This window comes from Corvus kubaryi, unplaced genomic scaffold (genome assembly GCF_017639235.1).
Source record: "Corvus kubaryi isolate FWS band 111438036 unplaced genomic scaffold, C.kubaryi_AGA036_p1.0 137, whole genome shotgun sequence".
Lineage (NCBI taxonomy): Eukaryota > Metazoa > Chordata > Aves > Passeriformes > Corvidae > Corvus > Corvus kubaryi.
In genome coordinates, this window is record NW_024580671.1 from 26,741,408 (window position 1) to 26,763,509 (window position 22,102).

General features: G+C 34.9%; 1 protein-coding gene across 10 annotated transcripts in view; it reads right to left on the reverse strand.

Moving 5' to 3' along the window:
• The window catches only part of TAFA5 (TAFA chemokine like family member 5), a 525,365-nt gene that overhangs the window by 294,727 nt on the left and 208,536 nt on the right, over positions 1 to 22,102 (reverse strand). For all 10 annotated transcript variants that reach the window (XR_006014447.1, XR_006014446.1, XR_006014445.1 and 7 more), the window contains one exon: positions 935 to 1,084. Coding sequence is in view for 6 of the 10 variants with exons in the window: in XM_042018262.1 (XP_041874196.1) it covers positions 935 to 1,084 (150 nt within the window). In the remaining 4 variants the exon portion in view is untranslated. The remainder of the gene's footprint in view (positions 1 to 934; positions 1,085 to 22,102) is intronic.

Consider the following 22,102-nt stretch of genomic DNA (forward strand, 5'->3'; position numbering starts at 1 on the left):
TCTCCTTTAAGCTGTCTTCTTTGATAATCACTGGTAAGACCAAATTCTGAGGCAACAGGAGGGTGTTCTCCACAATATTTTTATCTGAGGACTCAAACCAGCCAGTATTCAAAGCCAATCCATGAATTTATTATAGTTCTATACAAAAGCATCTTTCTTTTTTTTTTTTTTTTTTTTACTTTTGTTAATGGAGACTAGATAAAAACATATAATTTTACATCATTATTTTCAATGTGTCTCCAATTTCATTTTTAATATGAATGCTTGCTAAAAGCCTTGCAAGGCAGGCCTGTCTTGAAGACTGTCCCACTGTTAACGTAAAAGAGAATTTCATTTGTCTCAAAAAATTATTTCAAAGAGAAACATTTTCATACTTCCCTGTATGTGAGCAGTTTTCCAGCTACATGCTATCAATGCATCTGCAGTGAATCATACAGAATATCATTTTAAAGAGAAAAGAAATACTGGACATGTGAGGTACATTCAGACACTGTATTCCAAATATAGCATCAGTGTTTTCTTCAACACCATTAAATATAACACAGGAGCAGTCACATTAGCCTCCCAGTGGCATAAGACCTTTGAGGCTTGTTTGTTGCATTTTTTTAATGTTTTAAGGAATAAAAACTAGGGGAAAAAAGAATGCCATTTCACTGCGGATTTTATCATCACATGCAGAATAAATAACAGTACTGTGCCCTTAAGATTCAACTGCATATCAAGCTAAAACAAAAGTGAAATTTCCAATTAAAAAAATGTAATTGAAATATCTATACTATTAGTCAGTATTACCCTTTGGGTGAATTTCAATGCTATTGCCATTGGTAGTTGGGACAACATGAAAATTTCTTTCGTAGACTGCTTTTGCTTTGTTTTTTTTATGAGACAGCACTCTTGAATTGCAGAAACTGATTGAATAGATTTTGTTTCTTACCATCAACACATGCTGGCCTTGCTCTTGTTGTACCGGCAATCTGTCCTTTTTTACATGCACAGCGAGCTGTTTGTCGGGCTATAGTCCTTCGGGGCTGACTGCTATCTCTGTCCAAAGTAACAATCTCACATGTACCTGCAGCCAGTTGACCTGGAAAAAAAACCAGCAACAGGTACCAGAGTCACTGAATGCACTACAGGCAATCTATTACAGCCAAACAGAGTCACGGCCCCAAGTCACAGCAGACACTCCACAACAAATGGGCAGCCAGCTGATGGATATAATAAAACTGAGATGACATACAATTTTTCTTTGTGGTGGATGTATGAAAACCCTGCAAACTGGTTCTATCAGAAAATGATTATTGTTCCATAACAGCCAATGAGTTGAGGTTACACAAGGTTACTTTTACTTATGTTGGCTAAGTAAAGGAACAATACTTTACGGTAATGAAATTCAAATGGTATGCTCTTTACATACTTTCAGAAAAGAATTATAAAGTATATGGCAAATAAAAACTTCCCCAAATTTCCAGGTGTACAATGAAGTCTTAACTGCTTTGTGTGTTTGTTTTGAAGGAAAAAGTCTTACAAAGCATGCCCATGTTTGCCAAACTGTCAGTCCTTTGGCTCTTGCTTCATCTAAACTGAAAGTTTATTAATTATCTACCTGACTCATATTTGATGTAGCGTTTATTTTATTTTTTTTTATTTTACTAAATTTACTATGTAACTGTCAAATGGCTTAAATGACACCACACCCTTAGTTCAGTAATTACTTATTTTTATTGAATTTTCCAATATGGGTAGCTTTTCCTAAACAATAAAGAAATTCACGACACCTAATTCTGAATTTTCACTATGCTATGAGAGGCAAACAAAAAGTTTAAAAAAATTATTTTAGGAAGAGCATTAGTCTGAAGTTAATGTTATACTTTTAAAGCGATGCACTTCCTCTGGTACAACCAATAGTAGGCACTTATAAACATATGTATTACGTTCACAACTGTGAACACTATCACCGCAGTGTTTAATGGCTGCTGGCAACTAGACTTATGAGCTATGGTCAGTCCTGTGTTTCTACTCTTTTCCACCCAGTCTGTTAATAAAAACATCTTAGAATAAACATATTGATTAGAGGACTTCATTATACGCTGCTTTTTTCCTTGTTCGCTCAAAAATACTGGATTAGAATGCAGAGGTTTAGCAAGAATGATTGTGGCACAATTTTCTAGAAAATGACAAGGGAGATCCAGCTACACTCAAACATGTTGAACTGAAAACTATAAAAAAAACCCACTATTTTTTTGCCCTGGTGCTAATATATTTCATTCTGGGTTGTAAGAGATGTATTGCTCCTAAGGAATATAGCTGTCTTGGCAGATCATGTGAAAATAAAGATAATCAGAGGTGTATTTAGATCCTGATGCCTTAAGCCACAAAAACTGAAAGCATAAGTATGACACATGTAAATGTATGGGTTACCACACTCTCCACTATCCATGAGTATCTGTACTATTATTTCTTTCATTAAAAGATACGATAAATCATATAATCTAGGTGAATAATTATATAAACTTCCATTTCAGAGAAAAGGAACCAGATTTACAGCACAGTGAAAGCGAATAATGACTATACTCAGAGAAAAAAAACAATGAAGCCTTCTATCAAGGTAATTTGCGAAGGCGAAGAGCTTTCCAGGGACTGCAAGCAGTGAGTATCAATAAGAATACCTAATGGTATTTTCTGCTTTTGGACCTGTACAAGTTTAGTTCTGCATTGGCTCATTTTGATCCAGCTGGGCTATTTGGTTTTTTTTCATAATTACTGTTTTCAGAAATGATAATTTCCTGCAGGCCTAGTGACCGTATTTTCTTTACGAATTTTGAAAACTACACAAGAGTAATTGCTATACACAGACATTTTGTCTGTTGCCTTTCTTTTTTCCATAGCTGAAGAAAATTGCAAGTTACTGTAGAGCTACAGGAGCTCTTATATATGTGACGTAAATATTTTCTCCTGATTGTGTCACAGGCTGCAAAGATTGTAAGCATATTGAGTACTGCAGCACAGAGTACATCCTCTGTTACTTGGCTTTAGATGGCTGAAAAGCATGAAAAGTATTAGTTAAGGTTATGGAAGGCCATCTCCAGAGAGAGAGTCATCCTGGTGTAAAACACATCTTCTCTGTCTTTCATTAGGGAGAGGGTAAGTCTGCAGGAGTACCTCACTTAGATGACATGTGTGCTCCTTTGGCTTTTTAACAATTTAATCTAGAAACATAAGGTACTACATGGAATAATGGCACTAAATGAATATGCTTCTTGCAAGTACTGAATTGCAAAAATTAGGATACCTTTCATTTTCAGGGAAGTTAACACAGTGACCTCTTTCAAAGATATTAATGAAAAAAGGCTGTTCATCAGTAAGCCTCTGAACATGCTCCACTTCACTCCTAAACCCAGAGAAGAAACCTCAAGGCAGCAATGGGTGGAGTGTCACTGGAGCTTTTCCAATTGAGAGATTAAGAGCTACAGTCCATGAACAGTCATAAAGGCTCCATACTTTCATTATATTTTCTTTATGTTCTTGCAGCACAAAAAGCAATTCACCACCCTTCAACCTGAACAAAATAATCTTGGTGGAAAAAAAAGACAAGCATCGTTAAAAAACAGAGTCATTCTAGCCTTATCTAAAAGTTTTTTTCTAAGAAAATTTTGGGTTTTATTATTTTATGAACCAAGCATGAAGATTATTTCAGAAGTACGATAATACAGTTTTCCAAGTTAATTAGTAGACATTTCTTTGTTGTGGCTACTGTTATTATATATATGTAAATATTTTTTAATATTTATTTTATAATTTTAATCCAGTAATTAAGACCTCAGTAGCAATTTATTTGATTTTGTGTTGTCACCATCTGATTCCTAAGCAGAGAAAAGTTTCAGGTTCTTTAATGCTCTTCTATAATGTTGCACTGCATTCTTAAAATGCCAGTTGATCTCTCCCCTCTCTCTCCCACCACAAACACAAATGCTTCTATATGGAATTATTTCAGGAAAAGGGAAAAAACACAGTATTCTGAATTAAAAATGCAAGTCAAAGTAAACAAAAATCAAAAAATTGCACAGCTGCTAAAATTTTAAATTAAACAGGATTGAGCTTTTGGCTTTTATCTTGGATTTGTTTACAGTAACTACTGTATACAGCACTTCTTTTGTTTTTTTTCTAAATGAAGTCCAATTGTGATCAGTCCTCAAACTGCTCTTTGTGAGACTTTCATGAAGTGTGTTAGACTCAGTAAGTATAGGTACATATATTTACCAAATATGTGGGAAGTATCTCAAGGTAAAACGAGCATATTTTTAATAGATCTTTAGTACTTGCATTCTTGAAATGAAAGAATTTGTTATTGAAAAGTTTAAAAGCAAATGGCATTTTTCATGCTTATTACTAAGACTCCTCTGTCAACTATATGTCATTGTTAAAAGAACAAAGATTTTGAAAAATCTATACTTTCTGCAGTAGGTAAAAGCCTTAAATAGTAAATATATTTGTATTACGTGGAGGGTACCTGGGATAATATTGAATTTTCTGTGGCTAAAAATATTTCTGTTCTCCAACAGGAAATAAAAATCTATATAATCTACATTAACTACAGCAACCAAGTTACAGACTCTTTATTTTAAATTTATGCTTAAAGAAAAGCAGAAGACTTTACCTAGAATTCATTTAAAGAAATAAAATCAAATTATCAACTAATGGAATCTGGGAGTACAATGAAAGTAAGGCTTGATCTAAATATACAGATTTTTCCAGGGGTTTAGATTTCATGCTCATCCAGAAAACCTACTTGTGATGTGTACATGCAGTCTTATATTATATTTTCAGTGAACAATTTTTCCATGCATCACCAATTTGATGCCTAGCAACACAAGCTCTTTTAGTTCAAAATGCATTAAGTTAGATGGTATTAAAATCCTTGGCTAGATTCAGATATGCTTTTGTCAGTGAACACAATGCAGGAGTTGTTTCAAAATCAGATCATAGGAATACATTCAGTAGTTTTCTATTACAATATTGAAGTCTTTCTGACAACAGAGCCATGCCAACTCCTGAGCAGAGCTGAGGATCAACAATTCCTACTGAAATAAGGGGGAACTGAAGTACTTATTGTCACTCATTATCTGCAGTTTGATATTAAGCTGAGTAACAAATATTTAAACATAATTCAATTTAAAATATAAAAAGCATATGTTTAAGTGTAATTTCAATTTTTTTTGTCACAAATCCTTCCTCAAAGAGAATGTTCTGAAAGATGTGTTACACTGAGCATGATACAATTCCAGACAGTCCAATTACCTTTTCTCTTTCAAATTTAGTTCATAATGAGGGAGATTACATCAAGGAATTGGTTTGTCTCAAAGAACCACACTCACATTTAAGCTAAAATAGTAAAATTTGTGGAAATCCAACTAGCACTAAATAAGAGAGAACAATTCCCACAAAGCTTCCGGAAAAAAAAAAGTATTTAAAATAAAGTAACACAGCAGAATTGGCTCAGACAGTATGGGGAAAGTTTTTCAAATTAATCAGCACAATTTGAGAATAACTATCAAATAAGAACATTGTTTCAATTGTTAACTTATATGATACAAGGGCATTTCAATTTTTCAATAGAGTATGTTCAAGGAAATACACTATTTCCCTTTCCTCTTCTCAAAGTCAATCACATTAAAAGCATTTGTTTCCAAGATGTTTCATATATCATTTTGGACCTTATATCTTTTTATTGAAACAAATGTTGTGGCTATTTAAGCAACAAAACTACACAAAACAAGTCTTCATGCCAGTAAAGATAGACAACGTCTTTAAAATAGTCTTCAGCAGTTTTTCCTGAGGGTATGATTATGCTGTCAGTACAAGACAGGACCAATGTCACTGAAACAAAAACTAACTAATTTGGATAATCCTTATCTGTTGGTGTAACCCACAGGTGCCCAGTATAGTAAAAGCAGTACAATTTTCTCAGAAGTTTCCTTACGTTTACTGCATTACAGGTTCAGAGCTACATTTGATGAGAGTCAACATTACAACATGACCTTTGTAGCTTCTCAATCTTAAAAGAAGTGATTTTGAATTTTAGTAGTATTAGAGAAGAATATTGGTCTTAAAAGGTGTGGCTTGAGTGCCCATTTTATGAAGGAAAACTCACTGTAAAACTTAATTAGTAAAAATTATTAATAATGAGAAAAATATGATTAATGCCTTCTCCTTTAAATACTTTAAATATTTTTCAGAGTTCCACTGCAATGAAACAGTACATTATGTCCCCCTAGTAATTACTAATCTTACTGCAGTTTTCAGACTACCACTTAGCCATCTCAAGCACATAAACAGCACAGACATTAGAAGGATAGGAAGGAAAATAGTTTTCAGCTCTTCCATTCTGAAATAAGCAGTAAATTTTAATTAAGATAGATCCTACTCTTCTAAGTAGTTGCACAGGAAAGAAAATGAAGTCTGTGGAGATTCAAGATACATTCAGGACCCATTTGGAGCTTTCATTTTCTACAAGATAAGAGTAATGCCCTAACTTATTGCACCTGATACTGCTATTGCATGTAATTGCTTAATGTTTTGTTGTATAATTAAGAATAATTTCCCCTATATCTGACTATTAAAAACAGAAGAGAAAGAAAAACAAATTTAAAACCAAATTCAGTAAAAACAAACTGCAAGATTTCATATTACAAATGCAATTCTCAATCAGAATTGGTACACAAAGGGGAATTCCAGACCAGAAAAAGCTCAAAAGTCAAGGATGTATGAATAAATGTGGAAGTAAGTAATTTGTACATAGGAACCTAGTTCTAACTAATTTTTCCTCCTTTATTACTTTAAAAAGTAATTCATACTGAGTGTGTAGAAATGACAAGGTGTTTGAGTCCTTTTTTTTGAAGTAATTTCTGCCTCTGTGTAAGTCAGTGTGAACTGCAAATCTCAGCTCCACAGAGCTCCTCCAAGGAGGACCTGCAGCTCCGAGGGCCTCCTGTTCACTTGTCTTCATGCAGGGTTAGTTAATTGCTTCTGGAGGCCTCAATTGGTTACAGAAAGGAAATAAGTGTAGGAATTCAGGATTGAACAAAGCTTTGCTAATTTGCATAAGTCAGGAAGTGGCTCTCATTCTATTACTTTCCTAAAAATATTAAAAGAGATTAAAAAAAAAAAGAAAAAAAAAACAGAAAAAAACAGAAAAAAACAGAAAAAAAAAGAAGGAAAAAGAAAATTTAAAAAAAAAAAAAACAAGAAAAAGTGAGAAAAGATTATTTCTATGTCTTTACCAGCCTCTACATGTAAAATAAACCTAGTCTGCTTATAAAATAAACAGAATAGCCATAGGGGAAAAAAACATTATTGAAGGGATGCTGATATTCCTCTTGAGAAAGACAGGAATAAAAAGCACAGGTTTGTCTAAAAAGCTACTGACATTTGTTGGAGCCAGAAGCTGTATGTCGGGAAGGAACAAGTCTGTTGTGTTAGCAAAATATGTCACTGCAGGGAGCATGAAATCATTTTGAAAGAACATGCAGATAAAGTCATATATCAGAAGTAGATATAATGTAGCAGCTCAGGTAAACAGTTTTTAACTTCTCAGGCTTTCTTTTGTACTGTCAAACCACTATCCTAGTGGATAAAATAAATAAGCTGTTTGTTATTCTAGAAGGACTTGAAAACTACTTACAAATGAAACACAGCCTTTAAAAAGTCATTATACAACTGGCCATCCTACTTGTATCAAAATATGGACTGCAAGATTTGGGGTTCAACAGCAGATTTTGGATAAAATTCGGTCCAGTAGGGGTATGCAGGAAAGAATTAACATACTGAAATTTTGTTTTGTTGAATCCTGTTGATATGTCTCAGTCCTTAAACTGCAGAAATAATAACCCCAAAGTCTAATTACCATCCACCAGGAACTAAGTTATATCCTATGTAACAAGAACTGTGTCATTACTCCGCGCCTGTAGCAGGTTTCAAAACCTGGAGGCCAAAGTAGGCAGCTTAAGACAGCACCTACCTAACACTATCCAGCCTTGTTAACATGCCATATGCTAACTCATACCTATTTATGAATAAGAAATTCAAATTATGAAAATTTTCTGTCATTTTTGTAGGACAAATATGATCACACTAAATAGCCTACTGTCCTGTTAGAGTATCTAAATAATTTCTTTAAAATAAGGCTGCTTATTTTCTCTACTGCCTGTAACACTAATCTTCCCTCTTCGCAAAAGGCTATGACCAAAAAACCCTAAAACATTTTCTTTCTAGTAATGGCACTGTAATGCAGTTGTTTATTTTTTTGGTAATCTAGATGGCAGGCTTACCCTGAAGTCACTAGACAGCAGAGAAAATGTTCTAGTAGCTAGGGCAATTATTTTGCCATCTTTTTTGTTTACAGAAAAAGTCCATAAACATTCTCCATTTAAAATAAAGTCTCTCAAGACTTTGTTATGCTGCACTTGCTGCGAACATATAGGTACAACAGCTCACACATAACCACAGGAAAATATAAACTTAATAACACAGCAAAAGTAAACACTGAAAAAAAAAGGAAGCTGTGAAGCAAAACAGTATCCATATCCAAGAAGGAAACAAATTTCAAGAATTTTGAATGTCTTACTATACCTGAGAAGAAATATTCCCACTGAAAACTATATGACATTAATTAGAAGTATTATGGATGAATCCAAATCAGAGTCTCACGCTGAGAATCTTGAGCAGACAAAGGATCCTCAAGCCCAAAGCTTCAACAGGCAGAATTTGCATCTCTTGTAGTGTGCCTGCAGTGATCATAAAGGAAGTTTATGGTGCATATGCTCAACTAATCTGGATGCTAGCATGAGTGCTCCAATCAAGCACATCATCAGGACTGGAACAGAACAGCTAGTACCTTCTGTGCCTGTTCTTTCTTCTTGCTTTGCTCTCAGTTTCATCACTGATTCCACAGGAGCAGTTCCTCCATGTTTAACACAGGGTGCACCTCATTCAGGTGCTATGCTGAACACATGGCTACATTCAGCACACAAGCCACACTACTGCAGGTACAGCACCAAGGTAAGAGTTTAAAAATACACATATAGTATGCAAAAGAAATATATCCTTTCTGTTAGAATAATACCAAACTTCAGCACCAACCAGAAGACATGAACTTGACAGGCTCCTTAACTTATGATTTTGAGTTATGGCTTTCATTTTAAAGGTTTGTCTGAGAACAGAGTTTTACACAAATGTGACAGAGAAGCATGAGTATGTCGGCTATTATTCTCAGATGTTCTGCAGACTTGGAGGAGTGATTTTCTATCTGGGCCAGCTTCACTGCTGCATTTTCCATTTTTATCTGTTTTGCTCAAAATGACTTATGAAACAGGTGCATGCTGAAATGAAAAGTTTTCATGGATAAAATCCATGATTTTTATATCCTTATTTCTAGTCCTCTAAGAAGATAAGCATTTATGGGATAAGATTCTCTTCTGCACAACTCAGAGGAGGGTGTCAGAAAAAGAGGTTTTAAGTTGCTCATGTATCCAAGGCTACCCAAACAGTGAGAAGCGAACAAGGACAACAGTCATCCCACCCACCTTTACCAATCAGTAAAGGGCTCGAGATTAGAGACATACACAGCATCTCCTCCTGTGTCCCATTAACCAGGAACAATGCCTTCCATTTACACAACTAAATGTTCAACAATTGCACACTCACAACTCCATTATTTCAACTCTACAACATATAGAGGGGTTTCTGCTCAAAGAAAGTCCACCATGTATGTTCAAATTAAATGTAGAAACAACCTTGTTACTGAAAACCTGAAAATATTTTAATTGTACAAATCCATTTACTGCTGGACTCGGTGGCTGCAAAATAAACACAAATCTATCAACAGAAGCAAAAATTATGTGGTATGATATGTGTTCATACCATAGAAGGCAATGTCAAAAAGACTTTACACTGATGACTGTTTAAAAAGCTTTAAATGAACCTTTTTTTATTATTATTATTATTCCGTCTATAACAAGATCCATCTTTTTATGTACTGCTTATCAGTTTTACTAGGTAATAAAAAGTTAAATTATGCCATCAACTTACCAATGAATGCCTAATAAATAATACTTCCTTAGTTCAAGGTCCTTAATAAAAAGGAACAAAAACGAGGCCTGACACCATTTTGCTTAGCATTTTGATGAACTAAATTTGCTATTACTCACGGTGTACCATCATGAAATATGTTTTCTAAGACGTAGAATAGACTGTGGTTAAGTTTTCTAAACACAACAAAATATGTACTTGGATAATCTCATACACATATACATACACAGACATTCTTCACAGAAGGATGTGTTGAAGAGTATGCAGAATGCATTGCTTCTCATATTGGCCATCAGATACAAGCAATTTGCTACGGTTCCTCACACAATACTATTTTACTAATCACACCGAGTGAATCACTAAGTCTGCTCTTTATCATACCATAGTCAATGGATGCAATATCTTTACTTTACAATATACAACTTTTAGTCAAACCCAGAGAAAAATTTCAAAGCAGAAACTACCTGTGTAAGAAGAACTCCCATTTATTTCTAAGGGAACGCCATATGCAAAAAATAAAAGACACATCTGAGTCTGGTATTGGCTATATTTTGCATTGTTTATTCTCACCTGCCTGCTAGAACTTTAACACCACAATGATGACTGTAGACAATGTTTCAGTGTTCTGATTGTGTCTGGTGGATGACACTAAATTTTCCTCCTAAATTTGGGATTAAGTGCATCATAAACCATTATAAACTATATTCCATCTTTTATCAGCTAAGACTCTAACAAGAAAAGCTAAGATGTGAAATTTGATCAGCTCCATGGGTTACACTGAAGTAGCACTGACCAGAATTTTCTGGTGCAGAGGACAAGAAGAAAGCTGTCAAGGGAAAGAGCACGGAGCGTAACTAAATGCTGCTCCTCAAATAGAGGAAAAGCTGAAGGAAAATTGTTAACATTATGGAAAAGCATTAACACTTTCTGCCTTCCTAATGGTGAATATATTTCAGTTGTTTAGATCAGTGATACTGATATTGTGTTTCTGTGGTAATGGTATGGAAGCAGGAGAAAGTATAAAACTCACCGAGAGGAGAATGATCCCACAGGGATGAGTAAAGCAGCAGCAAAGCAAGATTTATTGAATGAATGTTTGCACTCACCAGATGTAATAAAACTTGAATGATGTCAAGCAACTAATGTACATATATGAGATATACATGGTCATGTTGACCACTTATGGCCTGCCCTTCTTATTTTAATTTTCCCAATGGCAATATAGAAACCTGAATGAAAACCGAGGGTAAGCTGATAGGAACCAGAACAGAAAAGCTAGCAATAAATATTTCATTAAAAAAGGGTTTCTGAAAGGCCATATAACCTTTGTCTAAATGCCTCAAATCCAAAATGTATTAGGTTCAAACAAAATAAAGTTATTTTAATTAAGTATAGGTAATCAGAATTTATACAGCAACAGCTAAAGGGAGAGTGATTATGACACTAAGACAAATCCAATCATTCAGACCAAAGACTGGGCAGGGTATCTCTACAGAAAATAGGCCAACACAAGCATGTATTACCTAAGGGGCAAGTAAGCGTGGTGAACTGAGTGATTAATCACAGCTGTAACTACGCATCACTGTATTTGTGTGTATGTTGATGAACACGTGGATATTTCAGTCTGATGCTGGGGTGGATAACAGCAGAGGGACACAGCAGTTTTGTAATAAAGAGAACATCACAATCCCATATTAAGGAATGTATTAAAAAAAGATTACATAGTCTTGGTGCTAAACAGGTATGGCAATCAAAAGACTAGGATTCAGTTTCTGACATCGTCATATGTCTTCTGTACTAGCTAGCCATTTTGCTCTTGTTAACAGGAGGATAGAACGCTGTTTGCAGTGAAACTACAACCCCATCAAACTCACAGTAGCCCAGAGCTGAAGCCATAAGAATGTGGTATTAATCAAAATTCAGTTCTTCTAATCTGCTGAAACCTAATGAATTAAAGAACTACAATCCTTCCCTACTCTTAAGTGAAAACAGTAGCACATTTTCTGTACAACATGAATCTTTTCACAATGACTAATCCTGTTCCCAATAAAATCAATGGAAGTCTTACCACTAACTACATGGACAAAAAAAATCAATGGTATAAAAGTCTCCACACTCCCAGCACCAGTCCTTTAACAAATTTGTATTGCATCTTAAATAACTGTCATTCTAACCAAGGACATACATCAAATGAATCCTTAAGCCAACTGAAAGCTCTGTTTTAAGAACCATTCACTTTGTATGACTTTCTATGTACCCCAAGCCATGGCAGCAGCTCGGAACAAAGGTGCCCTGAGATCAGGAGGTAGAGGTACATGTAAAACCAGAGGCATACTTCTTCAGTGTTGCACTTGGCTATGCACTGTATGACAACTCTACAGTCTCTCTATTTTTCTTGGAGTAGATAACCTCCAGGCATCATTCCAACCTAAATCATTCTATGATTAAATGATGAAAATAATGTTCCAGAATACACTAGTGTATGCTGCAGGTATAAATGAGTACACACGGTGTCTATACTCTTGTATGCATAGCCTTTTCCTTATGGCTGTTGACATTTTAGTCTTTAAAACACGTTGGACACACCACATCTATTCTAGCAATTTCAAGTAGACAGTTTCTATTTTCTACTGTTTCCCAATTTCAGATATTAATATCAACAAAACTTCTCTGCTGATATGAGAGAAGCTTATTCCAAAGTCATTACATTTAATACCTGATTTCTGGTATCTTCAATCAAATGAAGCTGGTCGCTGTTAGAGAAGCAAACACAGTAACAGATCCAAAGACTTAATAAGAGTAAGGTGTACAAATAAACTATTTCTGACAATGCTAAACTCCTTAAGAGAATGTAGAACTACATGTATAAATGATATAAATATTGTATATATGTAGTATCTGTATGTATAGTGCATACTATAAATTGTGAATACCTAGAAATTGTAGGGGGATATTCCATACTGAAGAAATTTAGAAATGTACAGATCTAGATTTAGTCTGTCCAGATCCTTCTGTAGAACCTTCCCACTCCCCAGCAAATAGATACTTCCACACAGCTTGGTGTCATCCATGAATTTACACTCAATCCCATCACCCAGATCATCAATAAAGATATTGAATAGGGCTGGGTCCAACACTGATACCTGGGGGACACCACTAGTGACAAGATGCCAACTGAATGCAACACCCTTCACCATCACTCTCTGGGACTGGCCATCCAGACAGTTCTTAACCCAGTAAAGGGACCACCTGTCCAAGATGTGAGCTACCAGCTTTTACAGAATGCCATGAAAAATGGCATTTAATGGTTCCCTTTTCCACTTTCGTCTGATAGTCCTTCCTACTAACTATCCTTTTCACCAAGCCTAGCAGTAAAGACAAGAATAAAAGTCAAGACTGGATTGCTTGCTTAACCCTTCACATAAACTTATGCATTGTCAGGTAAAAGTTATAAAGCCTAAACACTCTCTCTCCTTCCTTTTAAACATTACATAACTGATATCTTGTATCCTACACAGAGAGAGTTTCATAGTGGTTACTGAGATTGGATATACGTTCCTACACACATAAGTGCATGGCTATACACACAACCACAGATGCATGTCACATCCTATCCTGTCCTGGGATAAGCCATGTCTCAAGTTTTTTGCCTTCCTCTTATTAGAAAATCCACTTGTAATGGTTACTGCATGATCAGTATGCAACTGGGAAAGAAAAAGAAAAAAAAGAAACAGTAAAAAAGAGAAAACCCTCAAGCTGTCTAGGCAACCAATCCTTCCCACATTGCAAAAACTCTCAAGTAGACTTTCTTGGAGTTGGTGAAAAATTAGAATCTTTGCCAAAGTCCCTTGGTGACAAAGGAAATGGATTTCGATATTTAAGCCCTAAACACAAATTAGAACCAGCAAAATAAAAAAGAGAACAAATCTATTTAATAATCTGATTACTTTTTACCTTCCATTTTTCCAGTGATGGGGTTGTATCCAGAGACAGTGTAAACATTTTATATTGCCCAATACAAGAACCACAATAGAAGAGTGTAATTGGCCCTGGAAAGACATTCTTGAGGAAGTATTTTGATTTCAAAAGACTGTTGGAGTGATTGTCACCCCTGCTGTGCTTGGATTCTCTCTTGATGTGCATAAAGTGTGAATGTAGAATGCATTATTATGAAACTCACTCGTCCTTGCATTTGTGTGCTCATTGCTTTGCCATCTTGTGGTAACCAAAAATAGAAACCTACAGAGCAGCACATAATTCACACTAGAATAATGCTGCCGTATCTTTTAATGAATTCTTCAGTGCATTTGCTGGAAATCTACAACTCAAACAATGTTCTGCATTTTGTCATTTATTTAACAAATGTACAGTCATTTTCCTTTTAAGAGAGATCACTGAAAAATACAAACTGCAGTCTAAACATTAAAAATAATCACAAACATTAAATGATTTAATGATGCATGAATGACTTCCAAAGAATTTTATCAAAATACACTATTTTTTAAAAGGAAATAAACTGATTCTATTCTCTCAGCACATATAAAAGCAATACCTGTATAAAAATTATCCAACTACAGGACAGTTTAATGTGTTATAAAGGAAATTGGATTTGAACTTCATAAACTAGTCAATAATTATTTATGAAACAAAGGCATTTGCTGGCTTTAGTTTGTGGTTTCTCCTTTAAATTACCATGTGAAGAAATGAATATAAAGCATCTACCCCTTCTAACTTTAACTTTTAAAAGAAGTAGCACATTTTTGAGTTAGTGGTCCCGAGAGAGAAGATGAGGCCTTCTGTTGCTAAGCAAGAGCTTGCAGTTATTTCAAGCTTTAGCTGAGTACAAGCAATAATCACTACTGCCTGAAATATATTGGAATGAAAGTACATGGGGCCATTCATGACACTTCATCAGCATGCAGGAGGCAAACAGAGTGACTGCAGTGATTGAATACAGGCTCAGAACTACTGGCTTTAATCTCCATCTCATTCATTCAGCCTTTACTTTTGGCACAGCTGTATGATAAACACTCTGACATTTCTTCCTTGCCCACCCTCCCTTGGAATCCCATGATTGCTGTGTGTATGTTTGTTATGTATTTAAGATCATCAGGTTTGTTTTTTCTTTCTTTATGGTTTTGGTTCCACCTCCCTTCTCCCCCATCCATCCCCTCCCCCACCCCTCCCAAAAAAAAAAAAAAAAAAAAAAAAAAGTTTGGGTATGGGTAATCGCCAGGCTTACAATTGTTACTATCAAAACACCATTATTTTGTTGCAGGGAAACTAAGTCATGTTCACTTTGCCTCTGCAGACATCTTAAATTAAAAGAAAAAAAAAAAAGCCGAATTCCCAGTTAATACTAATTCTATTACCTTCATGTATATGTATATATAAATCAAATGTATATGTTTATAATAAAGTATAACTGACTTATAATGGCATTATATAGAATTTTAACATTACTGGTACTAAAAAATTTCTGATGTTAAAAAGCATACAGTTCATTACTCAGTAATGGGGCTTTTGTTTGGTTTCTTTTCTGCTTGTTTGGGTTGGGTTTTTTGTGGGTTTTTTTAATTTTTATTTTTTTGTTGAACATCACTTATTTTGACAAAAAGAGCTCATATACACTTCCATATCACCTGTTCCTTGAATCTGCCTTGGCTTTGCAGCCACTGAGTTCTCAGGGTCCTGAATACCTTAGGGCCTAATTTGTACCTTAAAAATCTTATGGTAAAGTTAATGGAATTATATGTAAAGCCAGTAAGCACAAGCAACCTCTGCAACTGGTAAGCAACTATTACACTGGAGTGACACTGGTGTCAAAAAGACAACTTCTATTTTATATTACTCCTCCTCATACTAAAATACCTAAGAGTTTTGGGAAAATCTGCCTAGACTCCTTTCAGAAGTCTGGCTGACTTCTTCTGCTCAGTATGCCAGACTCCTTGAATTCACAAGTCTGCCATACAAAACTATCACAGCTTTTCACTCATTTTGTACTGAAATTGATGTAGTTTGATCAGTACAACAGCTGTAATTTAATAAAAAAGATACTGTTATGACAAACAAGACACTCTAAAGAACCTACTTAATAGTCTCCACTACAAGATGGGAAAGTATTTGCAGTTTTTCTGACTGAAAGCATGTCACCATTCCTTAATGCCCAGAGGTAAGTGGGATAGAGCTCTGCAGAGGATTGGCTCTAGAGTGCCTGTTACTGATATGAAGCTGCCATTTCTCTTACACTAAGTTTCTCTCCTAAAGAGTTACTGAGCAGAAAACATAATGAAAATGAAGAAAGAGAGAGAGAGAGAAAAAAAACAACCCGCCTACACCGTTTTCATGCAACATTCAACACCATCTCTCTCAACTAAGTAAAGAGCAATTGATACACTGCATTGAAATCTGGAGACAGCAAACAGATCACTGAGTGAAGGAGATAAAAAAGATGAACTCTGCACATTCCCAGGGAGATGCAGAAATATCCTTGGGACAGCTAAAATAAATATTTTAAATAAAAAATTATTTAGTTAACTACAATGCCACCTAAAGAATGGGACCTAAAATCCATCCCCAGAAAACAAGGCAAATTCTGTGTTGTACTTAAGTAGCAGCAAACAATCCAGCACCTTCCACTCCTAAGCACTCTTACCATACTGTGCACTTTTAAGGATCAGGTTTCATTAGTTATTTACTTCAATCAGAAAAACCCAAACCGTTGAATATGAAAAAAAATGTCCCATTGACTGTGAGAGATTAAAATCTTCTAAGCAGCAATGACAAAGGAACACAACACACAGTGAGACAGACTAATTTTACTACCTGTATGTTGTTATGGAGAAGGGAGTTAGGATGACTTTATCTACGCTGAAGTGCAAATACACTGAATTGTCAGTCAAAGACTGATACCAATGTATTTATTCACTTTCCTGCTGTGACTGTTCTATCTTTCCTGAAAACAACCATTCACTAGTAGTAATTGGTCAGCAATATTGAATGATTTGACTATACCAGCTCACATTAAGATTTTTTTATTATTTATTTAAAAAGAGGATGCCACTGTTACAAAAACACCATAAGTTCCAGAGTCTACTTCAAAATGTTCATACTGGCTGCTTAGTTAAAATAATTTCTTCTTAATTAAAAACAACATGTTTCCTGCTAAGAAGCTTAATGTATTACCAAAAGGAAACAAAAGCAAACAAACACATAAAAAGCAAACAAAAGCAGAAAAAGCAAACCATAATTGTCCAACAGGGTGCACAATCTGATTTATTTACAACATCTATGAAAAGAAACCCATTCTGTTTGTGAGACATGTATCTCCTAAAGTAACCATTTTATCAACTGTTCTTATTTTTAATGTAGACGTTATTCAGGATATATTTTAACTGGTGGGCTAACAGACTAAACAGACCATAGAAAAGGAAAGCTGACAAGTGATTGCAGGCAACATAGCAGCTTACTGGAAATATAAATGATGAATATCACAGGAGACTTCATCAATGCATTGTGACCTGCTTAAAAAAAAAAGTCTTACTTTTTTTGATTCCAGAAAAGTTAGGTCTTCCTTTTAGCACCATCAGGCAAAGAAGCCGGCTCTTTTTTTTTTTTTTTCATCTTAGTTCTTTTCCTCATTAAATGTAGGGCAAGAGCAACCTTGCTTCCCAATGTCAGGATTTATGAATTCCCATTCACAGTGTCCAAAGATTTGCAATACAACCATCCTGACCTTGGTTAAAAAGGAAATCACTCTGAATGAGTTTAATGAGGATTTGAGGAAATGTCCTTGGAGGTGTAGCTTGAATGAAAATGTAATAATGTCTACATTTTGCCTTGTACCTTATGAGGAGGCATGAAACAAATTTTAGTCAGCATTTTTCACTTGCTACTCTCAATCTCAATAAAGCTGTTTAAACAAAGCTAATAGAAATTGGCCCAATGAGGCATTATTCCTTTCATCTGCAGTATTTAAGGCCATTTTTTTCTGTTGACTTCAGAAATTATGAATTAAGACAACAGAACAGTAAGTCAGTATCACTGTGGGTAAACTTACCAGACTTTAGAGACAGCTGATGATTGTTGGTGTCTGAAATGTTTCTTTTGATTTTAGCTAGGAAGTTGTTTTTCTTTAACTGCTCTTCTGTTGATTTCTTTTTAATGTTTTAGGAAGATGGTGTGTTTTTTCTAAAACATACACCACTGCTCCACTGACATTTAGACACCTATTCTGCCTTTAAAATAAAGTAACTCATCAAGGAAAAGTAGGAAGTGTATTATAGAACATTTTTTCCCCATTTAAATACACTTCAGGCATGTGGTCTTTGCCATGTTCTCTTTTGGGATCTCAAGGGCCACAAATTACATCAGTCTGGATTTCAACTGGTATTGCACAGACGTGTCAATATCAATGACACGAGAGGTGTTTGTGAATAAACTTGTGTTGCTAAATCTTAGCTACACAAAGCTAAGTAAGGAATTTGTGTAAGACACAGCACAACAATGTCACATGCTTATCAGAGGACAATCAAATCAGATGACATATGACGAGATCTGGTGAGTAAGAATTCAGAGACCAGAACGTTCCATAGTATTGCTTGGGAACACAGCAGGGTTTTTCCACTGATGAAGTAAGAACTGTAAGACCCTGTATGATACTATTGTCTGCTCATATAAACTAGTCCAAGTTCAGTGTTGAGAGATTCATACCACCAACAAAAATAAATATTTTGTGTCATTTTTAACACAACCTTCTATGGTACTAATTTACATGTCCCCATAATCAGAGTTTGAAAAATCACCAAAATGGTGGAATTTGAATGTGATCTTATTCTGCAGCTGTTTGGACTGGACACTGCTCCAGTGCCTGACCAGAAGAGGAAGAGTGAAAATAAAATTTCCACCTCAGTGTAATAAACTAGAAAATAACAATCTGTATCAGTCAAATGCTAGCCTATATTCTGCAGGTATAAGTTTGAAAACCACATGCTAGGGGAAAAACTTTTAAGCACAAGCCGCTGCCAACCTTAGCTGGAATAACCTGTGTTCTTTAGACTTCACAGCTTGTCTCTTGAACGTTCTCTGGCAACATGTGCTTTTTCACATTTGTCATCTAAATCACAGATCCAAATGCAAAATATAACATTAAGGAACAGTAAGTGCATTTGCAACACTCCTTGGAGAAATCAGGTACGCATAAGGCAATGACTATATTACATGGAAATACAAGCATCCCCTAATGAGACTTTGCTACACAAATTTAATTAAGGACGATCAGCTGTCCTTCCTAACATCAGTGCACACCACTGATACTCTGCTTTTCAGAAAACTTTGCAATCCCTACGTGTCAATGAAACAAGATACGACAACTTGGCACAGTAGTTCAAACCACATACTGTTACCCTAATTATTCACAATGCTGTATAAGTGCAGACGAAGCATGAAAACTGACTCCTCAAATTGTGTGTTCTACTGATAGTGAAATGCAAAGCAAGCAACATATCTACCTTTCATCTGTGACACTGAAACAGCTTTACTGAAGAACTTAAACCAGAAATTTCCAGGATTTTTTGACTAATTTCTCACTGTACCCTGCAAAATTTTCTGCAAACACCCAGTTCAGCTGCAGAGAGTGAAACGGTAAATTTTACTGTAGTGTGGTTGCACAATACCTGCTGCAGATTGTGGACCACTGGCAGCCGGCAGATGAAATTTGGCCTATGTGGCCTACCACAACAAGTTTATTTAAAATATAGGTCAGGTTTTGTAGAACTTGACACAAAATCAGGCAATCTCTTTGCCATGAAATCATAATACAGAACATTATATTGCTGAGTTATTAAATCTGTTGTTCAGTTTCAGAAATTAGCTGATGTTGAGGAAATTACTTAGGCAAAGGACTGATGATGTGGCAACATTTATACATGCCTTATGTAGAAAAATATGCAAAATACATGGTATGATGCCTTATACCACCAATTTCTAATCACAGTGAAATACACCGTATGAATTTTGCACTTCCTAAATGCTGCCCAGGATCACTGCACCACAGCAAAAGAAGCTACCTTTTAGAAAAAAAAAGTGCTGTGGAGTGACAGCCTTTAAAACCGTTAATATCATCAATGAACAGTACTTTCATCAACAAAAATATCCCAAATACTTTTCAGAACCAACAAGCATTAAAATGAAATAAAATTTTACAAAATGCTTGAAGGGCATTGCAGCTGCAAATCCAGCTACATGCTTGCCATAAAACCAGAGTGCTATATGGATCTCACTGAGTACTGCTCTCCAAATTTATTCAAAAGTCACATACAGAGTACCAATCTTGTAAATACTTTACTGTTTTATGAGACATAAGGCATATAAAACTTTGCATCAGTCACCTTTTTTTTGTGTGTGTTTTTTTTCTATTTCCCAAGAGTAATTTAATAACATATATACATTAGCCATTCTTACATAAAAGTTTATATTTCAAATCTGTACTAAATGGGGCTAATCCCATCACTACTATCCTTTAAAGGTTTTTATGGAGTGAAGCTTTAAATCAAGGAGATCAGAAGCAATCTTGATCTTTTATTGATTATGTTATGACAAATTCAGTTACTATTATCATGAGGAGAAACCTACAGTTTGCACGAAAGCACTAAGTGAATATCCTTAATGTATTCCCTGAACGCAGAAAAGAAGAAGATTCTCAACAATAAGATCATTTAACTAATAATCCTAGTCTTCTCTACTGGGCAATACACTAGACAAGAATATTTTGAAAATTTCATCTTTCTCCATGTTACTTAAAGATTTGCAGCAGATTTTGAAGATTACTACAGGAAATTGTGACAGATTCCATCTGCTGTTAGTGTCATTTCACTAAAATAAAATAAATTACAAAACTAAAATCCAGTCCTTTGAGGCAAAGGTTTTATTCATCTGAAAATATACGTGTGCTTCAGTATTAATCCTATCTTTGTAAAAATATGGTTTATATTTTCTTGATCTTCTTTAATACTTGTTGCATTTACATGTCAATCACTTTTGACTAACAAAAACAGTACTTAAAAAATTCTGCTGAACTGAAAATTAATCTTTCTTTCCAACAGCATTGAAAGGTTATTTCGGTTTATAATTCTGTTTTTAAAATGCATAATTACAATCTTTGGATAGAATGTAACTATCACTTTTGGCAATTTTTTTCCTACTTGTTATTTGCTTTTCTCTGGTAAATCTAGCATCTGGGTTCTGAAGGCCTCTAGTGCACTTATTTTGAGCTCCTACTCACTAATTTATCTTGAACAAATTTCCTTTTCTTGTTTTTTTTATCACATCAGTCCATTCCCTAGGATGATTATGCTCAGATTCAACTTGCAGGTTTTTTGTCCATGTAATTCATTTATCTTGAAGATTTTCAAATAATGGAATTATATTTTCCTAAACATGTATCATTTAATTATATTTTAAAGATGACTTTGGAGTTTAACTATTATAATGCATAGCCTAGGCAAAAAAAACAGTGAAATGAAACATTTTGACCATGAATTTATGCACTAATTAAACACAGGTTTGAGAAGTAAGTCAACCTGCACATCTATACAATTACCTGTATAGGTTTGTATAGCAAGTAACTGAGGCAATGCTCAGGAAAAGGTGTTGTGAACAATGAATAAATAAAGAGACATTGATTTATACATAAATGCCTGCATTTTAAGAGCTTTATTTAAGATTTTTGAAATTTAAGGCTATTGCTGAACATGAATTTATTTCAGTAGGAAATATGCCTTTGGGCTAGTAAGTGTTCGGAGAACTACCATTTGAACCTGTCCATCTTACTCAAGCTAAAAATAAAGGAGAAAAAACCCCAACCCAACAACAAGAAAAGTAGCCTTCAGTCCAAAAATGTAATGAATTTCAGACTCCTCCCCCAGCCTCCTCAGGTAGTAGAAAGATACTACGCTTTCATAACTCAATTAAGACCTAATATACACTATATTTTATAAAATTCTGGGATTGCTTGTTAATT